At 44.6% G+C, this 17644-nt stretch overlaps 1 protein-coding gene across 1 annotated transcript; it reads left to right on the top strand.

Annotated features, from left to right (window-relative positions):
- Positions 1-2: 2 nt before the first annotated feature.
- On the top strand, positions 3-17442 carry XAB2 (XPA binding protein 2). Its single transcript, XM_061616585.1, has 19 exons — positions 3-189; positions 1346-1494; positions 1852-1975; positions 5245-5442; positions 6168-6302; positions 6452-6616; positions 8035-8179; positions 8766-8917; positions 9623-9742; positions 10163-10294; positions 11046-11177; positions 12484-12597; positions 13228-13390; positions 14012-14202; positions 14773-14895; positions 15307-15478; positions 15583-15709; positions 16761-16870; positions 17223-17442. The coding sequence occupies exons 1-19, from the start codon at positions 145-147 to the stop codon at positions 17282-17284; spliced, it is 2559 nt and encodes an 852-aa protein (XP_061472569.1). The 5' UTR covers positions 3-144; the 3' UTR covers positions 17285-17442.
- Positions 17443-17644: the final 202 nt, after the last annotated feature.

Genomic DNA, 17644 nt, shown 5'->3' with positions numbered 1-17644 from the left:
AACGCCCCCACTCTCGGGAGACCAATAGGACTATTGCTGGTGAAGGGAGTCGCGACCGGAGGAGAGAGATCGATCTCCGGACTGTAGCGTCTCTCGTGCGTCATTACCGTGCGCCCTGCTTGCCCAGGGTGGGAAGATTCCGAGATGCCAGAGTTGGAAACGGTGTTGGGGAAGCGTGAGCTCTTTTTCGTGAGTAGGGCCGGACGGAGGTTGTCGAAAGGCGAAATGCTCGGATAGGTCCCCTCTCCAAGGTCCAGCTCTGTTTCCTTGCAGAGCTGAATTATTACCCCTTTGTAAAGATATGTGTGAAGTAAAATGAGAGCCCTGCTTTGAGCATGTGCAGAGCTCTGTTCCCGAATACTGAATAAATGTAGTTGGGCCACGTTAAGGAAAACCAATAGAGTTGTGGTGGGCTTCGTAATTTTGCGAATATGCCCCGAGAAGGTCTTGTTCTTGGGAAAAAGTAAGAGACCATCTACCTCTACCTCTACGGTCCTGTTTAATAGCAATGGGCTATCTTCAGCTGTGGATCAGTCTGGTTGCCAAGTATGCAGGAATGAAGGTTGCTTTGGAAGACATCAGTGAAGAAGCTATGGTCATCTTATGCAGCTATCTGTACTGAATCCTTCCAGAAAACTCCTCTTTTGAAAACTTAGGGCACAGAGAAAAGCATTCACATAGCAGGCTTCCTGCTAAGGGCAAGTTTTTGAGTTATAACCTTGCACAATAATTTGCTTTGCATTTGTGTAGTCAATTTTAAATGTTAGAATGCTTTGTGTACATTATTTCATGGCCAGGCCAAGTGTTATAAGAGCAAACTGATTTCTTTTTGTACTTTTTGACTCTCTCTTTCTTGTAACATCTCATACAAATAATGTGATAGGACATCAACATGTTGGACATCTCCTTGTCCTGCCAGCTAATTATGTGGAAGGGGGTGTCTGTCATGATGTCATTGTATGTTGTTTGAGTTGGGAATTACAAAGGAAGAGGCATAGAGTGACAGTTGTTCCAGTGGCTCTTATAACATCTAGTACTTTGGCCTTCAGTAATACTTTCAGTAGTCCTGTAAGATAAGGCAGTACTTCTCTCCTCCCCCCCACCCCCGGCTTGGAGCAGGAGGAGCTGAGAGTGAGCCAGAGGCTGCAATTTGAACTGATGACTTCCCAGTTTGCATTTCATATTATTAGCTACTGAGCTTACATGTAAAGTTTACATGCACCCTCCTTTTTTCAGTAGTCTGAAAGTCGCACTGGGAGTGTCTAAGCTGTAGTGTTGCACAAAGAAAGAGAATGGTATAGTCTTTCTCTAACTTTGAACCCCCTTGCTCCCCACCTCTACACAGGAAGAGGAAGACTTGCAGTATGAAGAAGAGATCTTGCGCAATCCCTTCTCTGTCAAGTGCTGGATCCGCTACATTGAGTTCAAACAGAATGCTCCCAAGCATATCCTGAACCTGATCTATGAGAGAGCTCTTAAGGAATTGCCAGGCAGGTATGCAGCTGTGTCTCTTTCTTAGATGGAGACTGCATGCAGGTAGTAGGATAACCTTTTTTCAGTCCAGGCTTTAATAAAGCATTATTGTTTTAAAACTGCCAATGAAGGGATAGCTGTAACTCCTCTAGACCAGTTTGAGGGGAGCTTATTATGATCTGATTTCTGGCCTGTGCTGAAAGGAGAGACAAATACCTTCAGTAGATGGAGTTCCTTGCTGCCCCTGTCAGTGTTTCCGTGATTTATTTTAGCAGAAAGATAGCATGATCACCAAAGTTGCCTAGCAATGAGAGATGGGAACAGCACGGCCAAATCTTTTACTTTGATGCTAATAGTTGCTCCTTTTGTGTTTTGCAGCTACAAGCTATGGTATAATTATCTTAAGCAGCGGCGGAAGCAGGTGAAGAGCAAGTGTGTAACAGACCCCTGCTACGAAGAGGTGAACAACTGTCATGAGCGTGCCCTTGTCTTCATGCACAAGGTACAGTGGCCGGTGATAGGCTTAGAGGGCTGGTAAAGCCTGGGAGGAGTGAAGAAGTCATAATTGCTAGTAATCTGGCAGGATTGTGATGATGTCTGTGTAGAGACCTGTGTAGAGGTCTTGTTTGATTCCAGACCTTTTTCTCCACAGCTGTACTGATGGGGTCTATAATGATGGTAGCTACTCAGGACAGAGATGGTGGTCATAGTAAAAAAATATATGAAAATGTTAGGCCAGTGGGTGCTGTAATGAAGAGTCAGAACAATTATATGCTCGTTATCAGTAGGAAGTGGGTTGCAAATAATATTAGTATCATAATGCCTAATTCTAAAACTGGAAAGCAAATAATTTTTTTTCAGAGTGTTGAAGGTGATAGGATAGAGCCATCATGCAGGTGGTATGTACACTCTACTAGAGACAATAGCAGGAAAACAGGCTTTGCAGGCTGTAGCATTTCAGAGACCCACAAAACATCTTTGAGGAGTGGCAACAGTAGGACCAAAGAAATGTGCATGTGTTGAGGGCAATCATGCTTCTACTGCACTATGTTCAACTCTCTTAAAGACAAGAATCTTCAGCCTATGAGCCCTTCTCAAAAGAATGTGATAGAGTTGGTTAAAATGCCAAACAGCAACCGAAATAAAACAATCAAAACAGCTAAGTAGCATCTTCCTTAAGAAGAAAGGTTTTAGAAGCTGGGGCTTTTTAGTTTCACGAAAAAGACTGATAAGTTAATTTTTTTATTTAAATATTTATAAATCCCACTTTCATAAAATCACAACAAGGCTGTGTACACCACACAAAAATTACAACAACAGTAAAACCATCAGTAAAACCATCCATAGATATTGGTTGATTAAAAGAAAAACTTCAAAGGCCTGTTTAAATAGCACTGTTTTTAGGCAGCATCTAAATGAAGGCAGGGATAATTCCTGCTGAACCTGTACTGGCTAAGAGTTCCACAGGGCAGGACCTGCCACACTAAAGCCTGGGCTGCTAATAAAGGCCAACTGAACCTCAGGGTGTGGAGAACTACCAGAACTGACCAACCAGAGGATCTCAGTGATCAAAGTGGAGCATAAAGGGATCAGACGGTCCTGAAGGTACTGCTCCTGTGAGCGGTCTAGTTCCTGCATTCTGTACTAGCTGCAGCTGCTGGACCAGATACATGGGTAGCCCACATAACGCACATTACAGGAGTACCCTGAATAACAGACACTTGTTTAACAGACACTCGCTATAACAGACATTCTCCAACTCCACCATACCCCACTTAACATATGCGCGCTTTGCAATAGTGGACACTGACGGAACGCCCAAACTTGCGTTCCATGTGCCACTTGCGTTGCGAAGTGTCGTCTCCCGCAGCATTTAGAGCGACTCTGAGCGACTGTCCTTTCTCTTCTGGTCTGCTTCATCCTCGTTTTCAGTAAATATTCTTTAAATTGTTTAAATTCTTAACTACAGTACTGTACTGTACTGCGATCAGAGCTGTGCCTGCCCCATCCTAGGTCAGCGGCGGCAGTGTGTGTGTGTGGGGGGCACCTCATGCTCTTTACAGTACTGTAGATCCCCCGATTTCATTTTATACTTCTCCATTGTCCCATCTTCCTTTCCTGCTTTGATTGTGATAAAAAAATAAAATTCTTTAGATCTCCCTGATTTCATTTTATACCTCTCCATTGTCCCATTTTATACCTCTCCATTGTCCCATCTTCCTTTCCTGCTTTAATTGAATACTTTTCTCTCTCTGCCTATCATTAGTTCTGGCTTTTGCCGCTGCTGGCTTGTGTGTGTGTGTGTGGGGTGTGCATTGGTGTGTGGGGTGTGCATTTCCCTTTCCTTCAGTACAGTACAGGTACTGTAGTACAGTACTGTACAGTATTATGTACAGTACATAATGGCAGATACAAAGAAAAGTCATAAATTTATCACCTTAGATATGAAGCTTATCTTATTTTATGTTTATTTTAGTTCTAAATGCGTTATTTACATCAGTTATGCCCGTATATGATGATTGCAGTGCAGTACATACATCGATAAGTGGGAAAAAATGGTGCTTCACTTTAAGTACATTTTCACTTTACATACACGCTCCGGTCCCATTGCGTATGTTAATGCAGGGTATTCCTGTATAGTACTGAAGGCTTGATGTTACCAGTGCATGGACCACTGTGGTCAGGCTACCATGGTCGAGGAAGGTCACAGCTGGTGTACCAGCTGGAGTTGGTAGAAAGCACTCCTAGCTACAGAGGTCATTTGGGCCTCTAGTGACAGAGATGGATCAAGGATTGTGGACCTGCTCCTACAGAGGGAGTACAATCCTATCCAGAAGAGGCAGTTGACCTATTTCCAGGACATGGGAACCACCTACCCATATTTATACAATGAAGATCAATTTTGAAGAATGAATAGAGATATTCTCTTAAAAACACTGGAGCTTGGGTCACCCAGTGAAATTGGTTGGCAGCAATAGGTTCAGGATAAGCAAAAGGAAATACACATAATAACTTGTGGAATTCCTTTGTTGCAAAATGTGGTAATGGCAACCAGCAAATTGGCCTTTTGAATAAAGAAATAGATACTAGTGGAGGTTACTATTGGTGGCCATTAGGCAGAATAGCTAAGAATGGAACTATTGTATTCAGAGGCAGTTACCTGCACGCTATTGCCATAATTTATTTCCTTATCTATTTAAGGCATTTATATACTGCTTTTTGGGTGGACCTCACAAAACAGTTTACACGTATTTGTTTCTGAAAATATTTATATATGGCTGTTCATTTTAAAAAAAAGCAAAGCAGTTCACAACATATACAAATACAGAGCAAAACGTTATACAAATTTAAAATAAAAAAGTCAGTCAACTACCTACTGCAGAAAGATACTGTCTCAGTTGCCTGCATAAACCTGGTGAAATAGGAGAGTTTTCAGGAGGCATATGAAAATCAGAATAGAAGGTGGCTGCTGAATCTCCATTGGCAGAGCATTCCCCAGGACTGGACTGATGATACTAAAGGCTTGATTTCTTCTTGTTGTCTCGCCTCGTTAACCTGGGGGATGACCAGTGATATTCCAGCAGATGATAATGATTGAGCTGGGATATAAGCGTTCAGGTGATCCCTAAGGTACCCTTGACCTAAGTTGTAGCTCACTTGTGAACTTCCCAGTGGCATATACCTAGGTCCTGATTGAATCAGGCTGCTGAACAACATGGACTGTCTGGTTCAAAAAGGTAGTTATTTTCTTACTGTCATGTGTGACTGTAGATGCCTCGGATATGGCTAGATTACTGCCAATTTCTCATGGACCAGTGTCGGATCACTCGCACCCGCAGGACCTTTGACCGAGCACTTCGAGCCTTGCCCATCACACAGCACCATCGTATCTGGCCACTCTACCTGAAGTTTGTGCGCCTTTATCCATTACCAGAGACAGCGGTACGGGTCTACCGTAGGTACCTGAAGGTAAGAGGGCTAACATGTCTTGCCTAGTACTTTTCATTTCTGAGCTACTTGGATGCTCTCTCTAAAGAAGGTGTTGTTTGCTCAGTCACCGCAGAATACATTTTTATGCTCTTTTAGACTCTTCTTTCCATTATTAGTATGGACTAGGAGCAGGGCAATAATTTTTTTCTTGTGTGTAGCCCTTGTGAGACTTTCTGGAATACTTTATTTGACTTGGGTAGACAAGGGTGTTTGGAAGATGTTCAAAGGCTAGAAAGGATTGAGAGATTGAAAGGCTGTGGAATAAATTCTTTAGTGGCACCAAAACAATTGAACTCATATTTGAATTGTCTTCCCCGACAAATCTTAATTAACTTCAAGTAACACACTACGGATAAATGATTTTGAGGTTTATGGCAGATAAATGATTTTGAGGTTTATGGCAGAGGTTTGTTTATTGACAACCAGCTTTTGAGTTCTTGTTTCTCTCCTTGTCCTCTATTATGTACTGTTGGCAGAAGATAACTTGTTTTGTTCCTCAGTCTTCTCTCCCAGAGGAGAGCTTTAGTTACTTGAGCAGCCAGCCAAATACCAAGAGGTGTAAACTAGTTCTTATGTACCTAGCTAACCTCAAGTCAGCGTTTCCAGCAGTATTGTGATTAATCTACGCTATCTATTCTACTGCCAACACTTTGGTATGGTTAGTGTTCTGATGGATTCTGAGCTAGACACATTTTATGTTGCAGCTGAGCCCAGAGAATGCTGAGGAATATATTGAGTACCTGCGCTCCATTGACCGCCTGGATGAGGCTGCTGTCCGCCTTGCTGCTGTGGTGAATGATGAACGCTTTGTATCCAAGGAGGGAAAGTCCAACTACCAAGTGAGACTCATGCAACTGCCAGTCAGCCCTCCAAAATTATATGGAGAATTTCTTTTTTTCTTCACCTAGAGTTGCCTCTTACAGGCCTTTCTGCTTTTCCTGCCTCTCAGCAGCCTGAAAATCTCTCTGATATCTTCTCTCTGTTGCAGCTGTGGCACGAGCTCTGTGACCTCATCTCACAGAATCCAGACAAGGTGAAGTCTCTCAATGTGGGGGCCATAATCCGGGGTGGCTTGACCCGTTTCACTGACCAGCTGGGCAAGCTGTGGTGTTCCTTGGCAGACTACTATATCCGCAGTGGGCATTTTGAAAAGGTAGTCACCTGAGCCTAAAGGCTTGCACTGTGATGCAGGGACATGTCTGGAGCCAGATCCCAGGGGGAAATTCATGATGTCACAGAGTGTAGCATTCATGTCTTTGAATCATTTCCTTTTAGTTTCATGATTCATCTGAAATGATTCATTCACTTTTAAATAAGGCTTTTATTGATCTTGTAGGTATCAGTTAGTAAACAGTAGGCACAACAACCCCCAGAAATCCATCCAAGCTACCAAACAAAAATGGAAATGGATAAACCTGGAAGGCTGCCAAAAGGGAGAAGCTACTGAGCACAGAGAAGGGACACGGGTGGGGTAAAGGTATGGCTGCAGTGGATACTACGCTGCATTGGAGGGAAGGTACTGCATGTATCACTGTTCAGAGAGGTACAAAATGTCCTGCTCCAAGGAAGTAAAGATTTTTGGAGAGAGTCTCCTACTATAGATTTGTATTTTATTAAATTATTTTTGTCCTGCCTTTGTGTCCATCAAATATATTCATGGCATCTCACACTACACAAAGCACAAATTAAGCATCTGTTGTTGCAGTCCTAATACATCTCAGTGCATGCTGTCACTGAAGACTTTTAAGTGGAGCACTTCCTTTCTTGTTCCTCTGGAAGTGGATGTTGTTTAAATGAGGTTTAGTTTCACTCAAAAGCAGGGATTCCTAAACTGGTTCGTGGACCACCATTGGTCCACAGGCTTCACTCAGGTGGTCTGCCACGTGTCTGTGCTTTTGTGGCTGAAGACAGCAGATGGCACATCAATCGCATTAAATAGTTATGTTGATTTTTTATTCCATTTTTATTGCTGCTGTTATTTTATGGTATAACAATTTGAATTCTATGGAATTCAAATGGTAACACAACAAAATATAATATATAAGAAATAAAGGAAGCAATAAAAATACAATTAAAGAGCATATAGAATCTAGCACAGTGCATTACAATCGCTACAATGGGCAGAAAAATAATGAAGTGGCCGCCAAGACTCTTGGCAGTTTTCAAGTGGTCCGGGGGGGGGGGGAACACCCCACATGTCTGTATGAGATATGTACAGACCAAGGAGTGCTTCACTTGAATATATTTCTTCACCAACATTTACAGAGAGAAGCCTGTAACTAGAGTCGAGAATTGGTTCCTTTCCTAGCTTCATGAGAACTGAGATACAGGCCTCATATTTTGATCTGATGCCTGTCACAACTGCTTAGCCACTTTCAGATCAAGAAAGCAGACTGAGCAAATTTTATTCAGTATCCTGCTGTGCAGACTGTATTTCCAAAGGCTTCCTGTCCATGAGGCTTCATAATTCCAATGACACACAGCAGGGCAGCACTGCTGTGGCTCTGTGTATTCCAAGTTCCTTTGCAGAGTACAGCAGTGCCAGCGACCCCTTTGCCCTCTCTGTCGTAGGCTCGTGATGTCTATGAGGAAGCTATACAGACGGTGATGACTGTGCGGGATTTCACTCAGGTGTTTGACAGCTATGCCCAATTTGAGGAGAGTATGATCGCTGCCAAGATGGAGACCAGCTCTGAGATGGGACGCGAGGAGGAGGGTAAGAGCAGTGCAGCTGGTGGAGAACAGATGCTGCTGCTTCCCTTCAGGAAGAGGAGCAATGCTTGTCTAGACTTGCATCTAGGGGAGACTGTGCCAGAGTTGCTGCCGCTCCTTAGGGTGTTTCAGTGTCTCCCTAACCCTTTTAAGTTATGGCAGATGTTTCTATTTCTGGCTGTATGATTGATAAAGCCTTATGTTAAAAGAGAGCTGCTTTCTCCCCTGTCCCTTGCCAGCTGGGTGTGGGCACATTACTTCCTAATTCCCTTCCTCCCAGTAGAGTGCGAGCAGTATGCTTCTGAAAACCAGTTGCCAGTAGCCACAGGAGGGGAAAGTGCTCTTGCGCTCAGGTCCACAGGATGCTGGACTAGATGGGCCACTGGCCTGATCCAGCAGGCTCTTCTTGCTCCTGCTGGGAGGAAGGGCGGGATATACATTTAATAAATTAATAAATAAAGAAAGTTCTTGCCCTCTGTAGCTTGGGATCACACGAATATATCTGTAAGAAAACAGAGGGGGAATTCCAGCTAGAAGTATCTGCTTTCCTGCAGTATCTCATTCCTGCTTTTTTCTCGGTGGGGTAACAGATGATGTGGACCTGGAACTGCGCCTGGCTCGCTTTGAGCAACTGATCACACGCCGGCCCTTGCTTCTCAACAGCGTCCTCCTGCGCCAGAATCCTCACAATGTCCACGAGTGGCACAAACGTGTGAAGCTGTATGAAGGCAAACCTCGGGAGGTAGGGAAACGTTAGCCATTAGTGAGGATTATGAGAGCAGAACCAGTGCTCAGAATGGGGGAGCTGCTGAACTCTTAGGCCAGCCAAGGCCGTGAATGTACAAACAGTGCTGTTCCACTTTATCGAATGCTGGGTTACAGCATCAAAGATGAATGGTGAAGTTCATGGTTTGGAGCTGAATCTGAACTCACTCCAAGGAGTTGCTGTCACCCAGGTATAGCCCTGACTGTGGCAAATGTTGACTCGGCATTTTGTCTGTGAATGTATTTGAGCTTCCCTTCCATGTAATCTAGTGCCATAAAGATTCAATCTGCTAATGGGAGCTCAGCACATTTGAGTTCCCAGGCTTGCTCAGAGGTGTGTTCATAGATGGGTACACATACTGGTCCAATTAAGCTTCCACCCTGAAAAGTGACCTGCCATATGGGACTGAGGTGGAGATGTGCTGTGAAGAGCCTTTAACAGGCTCTTCCTGGACTTGTCAACCATCCAGAGGTCCAGGGTACTCTCCTTTACATCTGCTAAGAAGCAGACTGCTTTCTACAATAAGGACTTGGTTGGGATTGTACTAGGAGGCAGCGTCTACTTTCTCTCTGCTGTGTTTCACAACACCCACCCAACGGTGCAGGAAGAAAGGAAGGAACCTGCCAAAGGTCAGTCAGTCTTACTCTCTCTTATTTTCATCCCTCTTCCTACTCTCTCCAGATCATCAACACGTACACAGAAGCAGTGCAGACTGTCGACCCCTTTAAAGCCACTGGGAAGACACACACGCTGTGGGTTTATTTTGCCAAGTTCTATGAGGTCAATGGACAGATTGAAGATGTGAGTGATGCACCAGTTTGGAGGCAAATTCTCTTCTATCCGTTTCTTTCAGAATGTTTTCTGCCTCGCTTTTCTAGCTGCTACCTAGATTCATAAGAGGGTTGAGTTCTGAGTTGCATATGTCCTTCACAACTAAGGCTAATCACCTTGTGTTTTTATTACTGTGTTTTATTCTTCTTGTAAATTGCTTCAGAAATTTTCGTTATGGGAAGTGATTCATACATTCAATAAACCTAACCAAACCATGATCATTATGAGATGATAGGGGTTCTAGGGAGGCCACCAGTCCTTGGTAATAACAACATTGCTCACATAACTTGCCACACTATGTAGCTTAGCCCACGGAGGAGAGATACTGAAACTGCAGGCTCTTTCCGGCCCTGTTTTTCCCCTCATCTTCCCTGCTTTACTTGTTCCCAGGCCAGAACGATTTTTGAGAAGGCCACCAAGGTGAACTTCAAGCAAGTGGATGAACTAGCCAGCATGTGGTGCGAGTATGGTGAAATGGAGTTGCGACATGAGAACTATGACCAAGCACTGCGCATTCTGCGGGTGAGGAGAGACAGTAGAGGTCTGGGAAGAGGGGATCTGAAAAGATTCCTAAGCTTTTATACTTAGATGTGAGGTCACCTGATCTTCCTGTCTGCAAAGTTAGAGGGGGTGTGTGTGTGCGTATGTGTACGTGTGTGTACACACAATTACTAGGGGCTCCACCCCTGCTCACGTTGCTCGCCAACCCCTCACCAATACCTGTACCCTTAGACCTCGCCAATCCCCCTCCCCAAGAAACTCATTAAACTAAGGGTGGGGAATTTTTTTTGCTCCTACCCTGTGGGCCAACTTTAATAGGTGAATGGAGCAATCTCAATGTCATTCACATGGCATGACTGCAATGTCACATGATTGACACTTGTCAAAGTTGGCCCACAGGGTGGGTTCTCCAATGCTGGTGTAATTAGTTAGTGTGTGGTGTTTAGACGTGGTTAAGCCTTCCCCCTGCTCTGTAGTGCTGCCTAAGCCCCCCACTTTCCCCCTCCCCTTTTAGACCATCCTATCAAGAATGTTCCTCCACAGCTTGCCTGAGCTGCTCCCTGCTGCCTCCTCTCTCCTCTACTGCTGTGGTATACTTCACAGCGCCACCTGTCTGTTGGGCTGCAGACTGCAGCTTGATGGATGCAGGGCTTACATTTTTATTAATATAGAAAAAAGAGCCCCATTCTTAATTATTAGTATGTGCTGCTAGTGTTCCATGCAACCTGCTTCTTGCACTTTCACCAGCATCTATTTTCTCTGGTCCCTGCAGAAAGCCACAGCCATCCCAGCTAAGAAAGCGGAGTATTTTGATGCCTCAGAAGCTGTGCAGAACCGTGTATACAAGTCCCTCAAGGTTTGGTCTATGTTGGCTGACCTGGAAGAAAGTCTGGGCACCTTCAAGGTAAGTGGCATTTTCTCTCCCAGTGCTTTTTGGGGCTGTGGGAAGGGCAAGTTCCTGATTTCCTGTGTGGAGCATTCATAGGAGCCCACCTCATCCAGACTGTAAAAGTATTAGCTTTGGACTCCTGCTCTTCTTTCTTATTATGGTACTTCTCTCTGGCTGTTTTAATTATTATTCAATCAGCTTTAATTTCCTTCTGCCCATAAGTGTTTGAGAGCTGTCAGAGGAAGTACTGGGCAGTAAAGGTCTCCTTGTGCTAGCAGGAAGAGACAGAATAAGGGTCAACATCTGTTAAGTAGACTAAAGACAAATTAGAAATCCAGTCCCAGTTTAGCAGGCAAAAGGATTAACCACTGGGACAAGCTGCACCAAGGGTGAATGACTTTTCACCACGTCAGCAGTCCTCCCAAAACAGAAAAGAGTCTTTCTGAAGAAGCTTCACCAGGCACAAACAAGCTGGCTTTTGAATTAATATTCCTTGGTTTTGGGTAGCACAGAGTCAAACCTTGGATATTCCATGGACCTCTTGGTTTGCTGGTTACTGCTGTACTTGGAGCTCTTCCAAGTCAACCAAAACGACTGTTTTGGAACTGTTTCCTAGTCGTCTTTTAAGCCATTCTAGAGAGTGTGCTCCCTCCTCTCCCCCTTCCATAGCTTTGGCTTTGAAATAATCCAGTGACGAAGCATGATAACTGGGGGGGATGGGGCACACAGCGGTTCCTGTAGCAAAACCATCGGCTCCTTCCCATGGCTGACTAGAGAAGAGAATTAGGGTCCAGACAACTGGCTCCCATCTCATGGAGCTGTTGAAAATCAGTAGTAGACCAGCATGATGCAACTCAAGCCCTTCCCATTCCCTGAAACTAAGTTTCTGCTTGCAGAATTTTGGTACCCACAGCTTCGGTAACATGTTTAGCTGGACTCTTGCCTTCTTTCTGGACTTCAATGTTTTCCCTTTTAAGAATGATTATTTCTAGCTACTTTGTAAAGCGCACTGTTTCAGGCTGCCTATGGCTATCATCCTTGCTCCCATATTCTCTCATAATCCAACTGGGGCCTACAGAAGCTCCTTGATCTGTGATCTGTTTGCATTGATCAGCTGTGGGCAGTAACCCTGCATGCTATTCTTGAAAAGGTAGGCTCTATCTACAGCAGAGACTCGGGTGTTTCCTCCCTCCTGATCTCCTTGCCCTGTATCTCTGGGCATAATTGAAGGGCTAGTGACTGAGAGCCCTAGGCTTTACCTATAACTCTGGTGTCAGGTGTCAGAGGCCAACCTAGTATTTCTTTCTGTTGCCATCACCAGTCTACTAAAGCCGTGTACGACCGCATTCTGGACCTGCGCATTGCCACCCCACAAATCATCATCAACTATGGTCTGTTCCTGGAAGAGCACAACTACTTTGAGGAGAGCTTCAAGGCATGTTGGCCCTACTTATCCCTCTTTCTGCCCTCTGTAGTACTTGGGGTAAAGGGGAGTTGCCCATCTTGGAAGCCACTGGGTCTTTTAAAGGCCTCTGTTGGAGGTGCTGGTGCAGAATAGAGAACCGTGACCCTGAAACATCTGCAGTATGCAGATCCTACATCTTTGAAACATGTAGATTAGCACAGAAATTTCTCTTCAGATTGCATGGCAAAGATGGCGTGTTACACTGAGAACTGTAAAAGCGAGGATAATTTTGAAAGGCCTATAATGTGTAGGTAAAAAATTGGGGAAGTAGTTAAGACAAGAGTTAAGGAGAGATTTACCTGGGCAGGAGCCAACAGTTGTATAGCAGAGCGTATGTTTTACACGTAAGTGTGTCCCTCGTTCACTCCTTGGTATCTCCTGTTTAAAAGGCCCTCAGGTAGCAAGGCTAGGAAAAGACTTCTCTCTTTGGGAGATCTTGGATTGCTGCTGCGAGTCAAAGCAGATAGATAGAACTGGGCTACATAGACCAATCGTCTGACTCAGTATGGCAGTTTTTGAATGGGCAAGTGGGGAATAGGCAGAAGTATGCTGATGAGAAGAAAGCTCTGACTGACATTCTGACCATCCACTCTCTGGCAGGCATACGAGAGGGGCATCTCATTGTTCAAGTGGCCAAATGTGTACGACATCTGGAACACCTATCTGACCAAATTCACTGACCGCTATGGTGGGAAGAAGTTGGAGCGTGCACGGGACCTCTTTGAACAGGCTCTGGATGGCTGTCCCCAGAAATATGCTAAAAGTATGTGGTGCTATGCTCTCTTGCAAGGAAGTAGAGACGCTAATCCATCCCATCTGAAGATCATTATGTGTGGGCGGGAGCTGGTGGATAATGGGAAAAATCCATTGCCCAAGGGCATAGGATGAGAGCTGAGATACAGGAAACGGCAAAAAGAGGCAAGGCCAAAACAGCAATCCTGTACTAAAGGACTTGCTTCTAAAGCCAGCTAGAGAGGATCTGTGTCCATATCCAGGGGTTGCCAACATGATTGTGTACAATTCCCAGTGGCCCCAGGCAGCATGGGCAGTAGTCAGGCATGATGGGAGTTGTAGTCCACAACATCTGAATGGCACCACATTGGCTATCCTATCTGCCTCGAGGCCTGATAAGTGCCTGTCCTGCAGGAGCCATAGTTAAGAGAAACTCACCATCTCCTCCTGTCTCGGTGCAAGAGGGTAATCTGGATCTGAGTAATTCTCTCCTCAGGCAGTGCTTATTTAAACTCTTTTCTATGGTATGAGGAGTATCCCTAAGCTGCTTTTGTAGTTCTGGACCTATAGTCTATAAAGGACCAAAACATCTTGGTGAGAAGAGTTGACCTGACAGAGATGAACTCTTGGTTAATTCCCCATCTGTTCACAGCTATTTACCTGCTGTATGCCAAGCTGGAGGAGGAATATGGGCTGGCACGCCATGCGATGGCAGTGTATGAGCGAGCCACTCAGGCTGTGCAACCTTCAGAACAGTATGACATGTACAATATCTACATCAAGAGAGCAGCTGAAATCTATGGGGTTACCCATACTCGTAGCATCTATGAGAAGGCTATTGAGGTTAGTTTCTTCTCTCCAAATAGTGCTGTATTTTAGTTCTCCAGGTCAAATTGCCTACCTTGGCTGTGTAATTTCCCTTACATACGACTTCTGTTATCACTAGTCCCACTTTGTGGGTATTGTGCAATATGTTCTTGCTATTCAGCACAAGTTACAGTGTTGGTCATTCCCTTTATAAAGCCCTATATAGCTTGGGATCATCTTCTCCCACAGAAACTTTCCCATTCCCCGAGGTAATCTTTCAGAAGCAAGGCAGATGAACAGTAGAGAGGGAAATAGTATGAGTCTTTCTGATTGTGGCACTCAACCTTTGGAATTCTGCCCTCAGGGAGGCTCGTCTGCTGCCCGTACATATGTCTCTGTCGCCATGTAAAGACCTTTTTATTTAAGCACCTTAACATCATTTGAATTTGGTTTTTTCCCTGCTGCTGCTGTGCTCTTGCTGCTTCTGTCTTTCAGTTCATTATATCTGTTTTGACTTTTTTAAATGGTTACTTGGAAACCCTTCTGGCAACAGAAACATTGAAGGAGCAGGGTACAAATTTAATCTGTCTAAATATCCCTTTGTAGGTGCTGTCAGATGAACATGCTCGGGAGATGTGCTTGCGCTTTGCCGACATGGAGTGCAAGCTGGGGGAGATAGATCGAGCAAGGGCCATCTATTCCTATTGTTCGCAGATATGTGACCCCCGAGTAAGTCTGATACCTGCCTGGCAAGGCTTCCTATGTCCTAGTACAGGAAAGCTATAAATGCTAGCTCTCCACTAAGTTCAAGGATAAGTGGTTTTTTTGTAACAATAGTATATCTTGTTCCAGCACAGATACAAGGATTGCTACTTTACTTAATCTGTCCTGATGTAGACTAAAGTGGTATGTGCGTGCTTCCTGAACAGATGCCCTATCTGTGTATGTCCATTGGTCATGACTGTCCATTCCTGGTGCAGAAGATACATTCCACAGGAGCTGCAGATCTGACACACCACCCCCTTGTTGCTTTTTCTGCACAGAGGAAAGGCCTTTGAAATAGGAAGGACACGTTATGCTCAATCAGTTGAACTGTGCAGTCGCTGCCTCCTCTGAAACAGCACTTTTTCTTCTCTCTAGACCACTACCAACTTCTGGCAGACATGGAAGGAATTTGAGATCCGACATGGAAATGAAGACACTATCCGGGAGATGCTTCGCATTAAACGAAGCGTTCAAGCTACGTACAATACTCAAGTCAATTTCATGGCCTCACAGATGCTGAAGGTTTACAGCAATGCCACAGGCACAGGCAAGTCTTATCCCCTACATAGTCCCTGGCAGAGAGAGCTGCGTTGCTTGTTCTGTTCTAAAACCTTTCCTGCCCCTCCCTCCTGCTTGTGCTTTTGGTTTCAGTGTCTGACCTAGCACCTGGGCAAAGTGGCATGGATGACATGAAACTGTTAGAGCAGCGGGCAGAGCAGCTGGCAGCTGAAGCAGAGAGAGATCAGCCCCGAGCTAAGGAGAAGATCCTGTTTGTCAGGTGAGTGGCCTGGGTAGGCCAAGGAGACTTGCCAGCTTCCTCCCTGTGGGCCACCACCCAGCATGCACTAGGATCAGGGGTCATATATCTCAGTTGGGCAAGAACCGAGCTGTTTGTCGTAAGCTTTGAAAGTTCTCAGAAGTAGGAATGGCCTCACACCCTGGCTGCTACTAGGCAGTAGGCAAAATGTGTTTAATGGGGAGTTAATATATTTGTGTGTGTGTGTTCTGGTTACAGGTTCTAAAAATATTTTTTTCAGAATTCAGTTAATAGAAGAAGAGGGCACAGAAGTGTAACAGCAGCCAGACACCCTCTTGTGCTTTTTAGTGTGCTTACTGTCTCTGCTACTTCCAGGATATTTTTTAAGATGGGGGGGGGATTGTGAGATTTGTAAACAAAAGCATCATTTGTCCCTCAGCTGGGTAAAAATTCTGTATGTGTAACACATGCACTCAACTCGGAAATATAGTAGAATTTTAGTTCTTACATTCTCATAATGATGCCTTGGTCTGGTAAGGAGCAGGCAATTGCCATCAGACCCAAGGTGGGTTTAGTTGTTATGTGACTAATGCTGTCCACACAAATTCCTATATCTTGGAATTAGAATAAAGTTGGCAACTAGCACAAAACAGGATTCTTCTCCCCTTGGTGTTTACAGATCAGGGATACAGGAAGGAGAATAGCAGTGGCATAACTGAAGTTCTAACTTTCTGACACCACCGGAGCCATCACAATGCATTTTGTTTTCTTGATGGTTGTTAAAAACATTTGGCCTCATTATAACAATTATGGTCATGCGGATAGCCAAGCTGTAATACTGACCTAGCACTGAAATAGCCATTGTCTAGGTTGTAAGAGGTGGCACAGCTGAGTCTACTAGTTTTTAATTATAGCCTGTGGTGGTGAAGAGAAATGTGAAGCTGGAAGACCAGCATTTGTTTCTGACGGGGATGTCTTTCACCACAGAGCTACATGTGGGGGGCAGTTGCTGTCTGAATGCGGCTATGCTGGCTCCCTTGTCATTCATCAGTCTCAACTTCCTTATTTATAGGAGTGATGCTTCCCGCAGTGAGTTGGCCGAACTGTCCAAACAGGCTAACCCTGATGAGATAGATATTGAATTGGATGATGGAGATGAGAGTGAGGACAATGAGCCCGATGGTAAGTTAAGAGAGGAGGTTATATGGTTTCACTTAGTTTGTTGGGGATGGGCAGAAAAAGGTTTGAGCTCTAGGTCAGATGCAACAGAGCAGCAAGGGTTTCTGATCTGGCAATTGCCTGAAAAGCTTTTCTCTGCCCCCTCCTGGTCTCCAAAAAGGGGGTTGCTGAAAGAGATGCTGAGGGAAAAACTATAAGTAGATTTTTGTGTGAAGAAAGTTTTCAACTTGGTTCTTGAGACTAATTGCAGAGTGCGGGACTGAATCATACAATTCTAGTAACAAAGTAGATTTTGTAAGCTGGAACTCTGACTGTTCCTGCTTTATACTGATTATCTTGCATTTTCTTCTTGCAGAGGTTCAGCTGGAGCAGAAGAGTATTCCTTCTGCTGTGTTTGGGGGCCTTAAGGATGACTGAGCTGCTGTTGATGGAAGAACTGCTTTGGGCTAGGGCTAAAGGCTGCCCTCTCTGTATAAACTGGGCCTTCTGTTCACTTGTTTTAATTAAGAGTCTAATTAGTTGTAGTATCCTTTTCTATTCTGTGAAGTTGCTATTTATAAAATCTTTTTGTCAAATGACTGATGTAGTTCTTCACGGGGGTGGTGGGGGGGAATAATGCCAGCTGCTGTATAGAGGAGCAAGCAACCTTCATTGCCAGAGGTAGCTGTTATATGGGCATGCTTTTCATGGCTGGAACTCTACCCTTCTTAAACTGAGGGGCTTCTTCAGTTTGTGTGTAAGCACAGCTTTCAATTCAGTGAAGTGGTTAAACAGAAG

This window comes from Rhineura floridana, chromosome 3, assembly GCF_030035675.1.
Source record: "Rhineura floridana isolate rRhiFlo1 chromosome 3, rRhiFlo1.hap2, whole genome shotgun sequence".
Lineage (NCBI taxonomy): Eukaryota > Metazoa > Chordata > Lepidosauria > Squamata > Rhineuridae > Rhineura > Rhineura floridana.
Note: the sequence above shows the minus strand (reverse complement) of the source record. Positions and strands in the feature narration are given on the sequence as shown.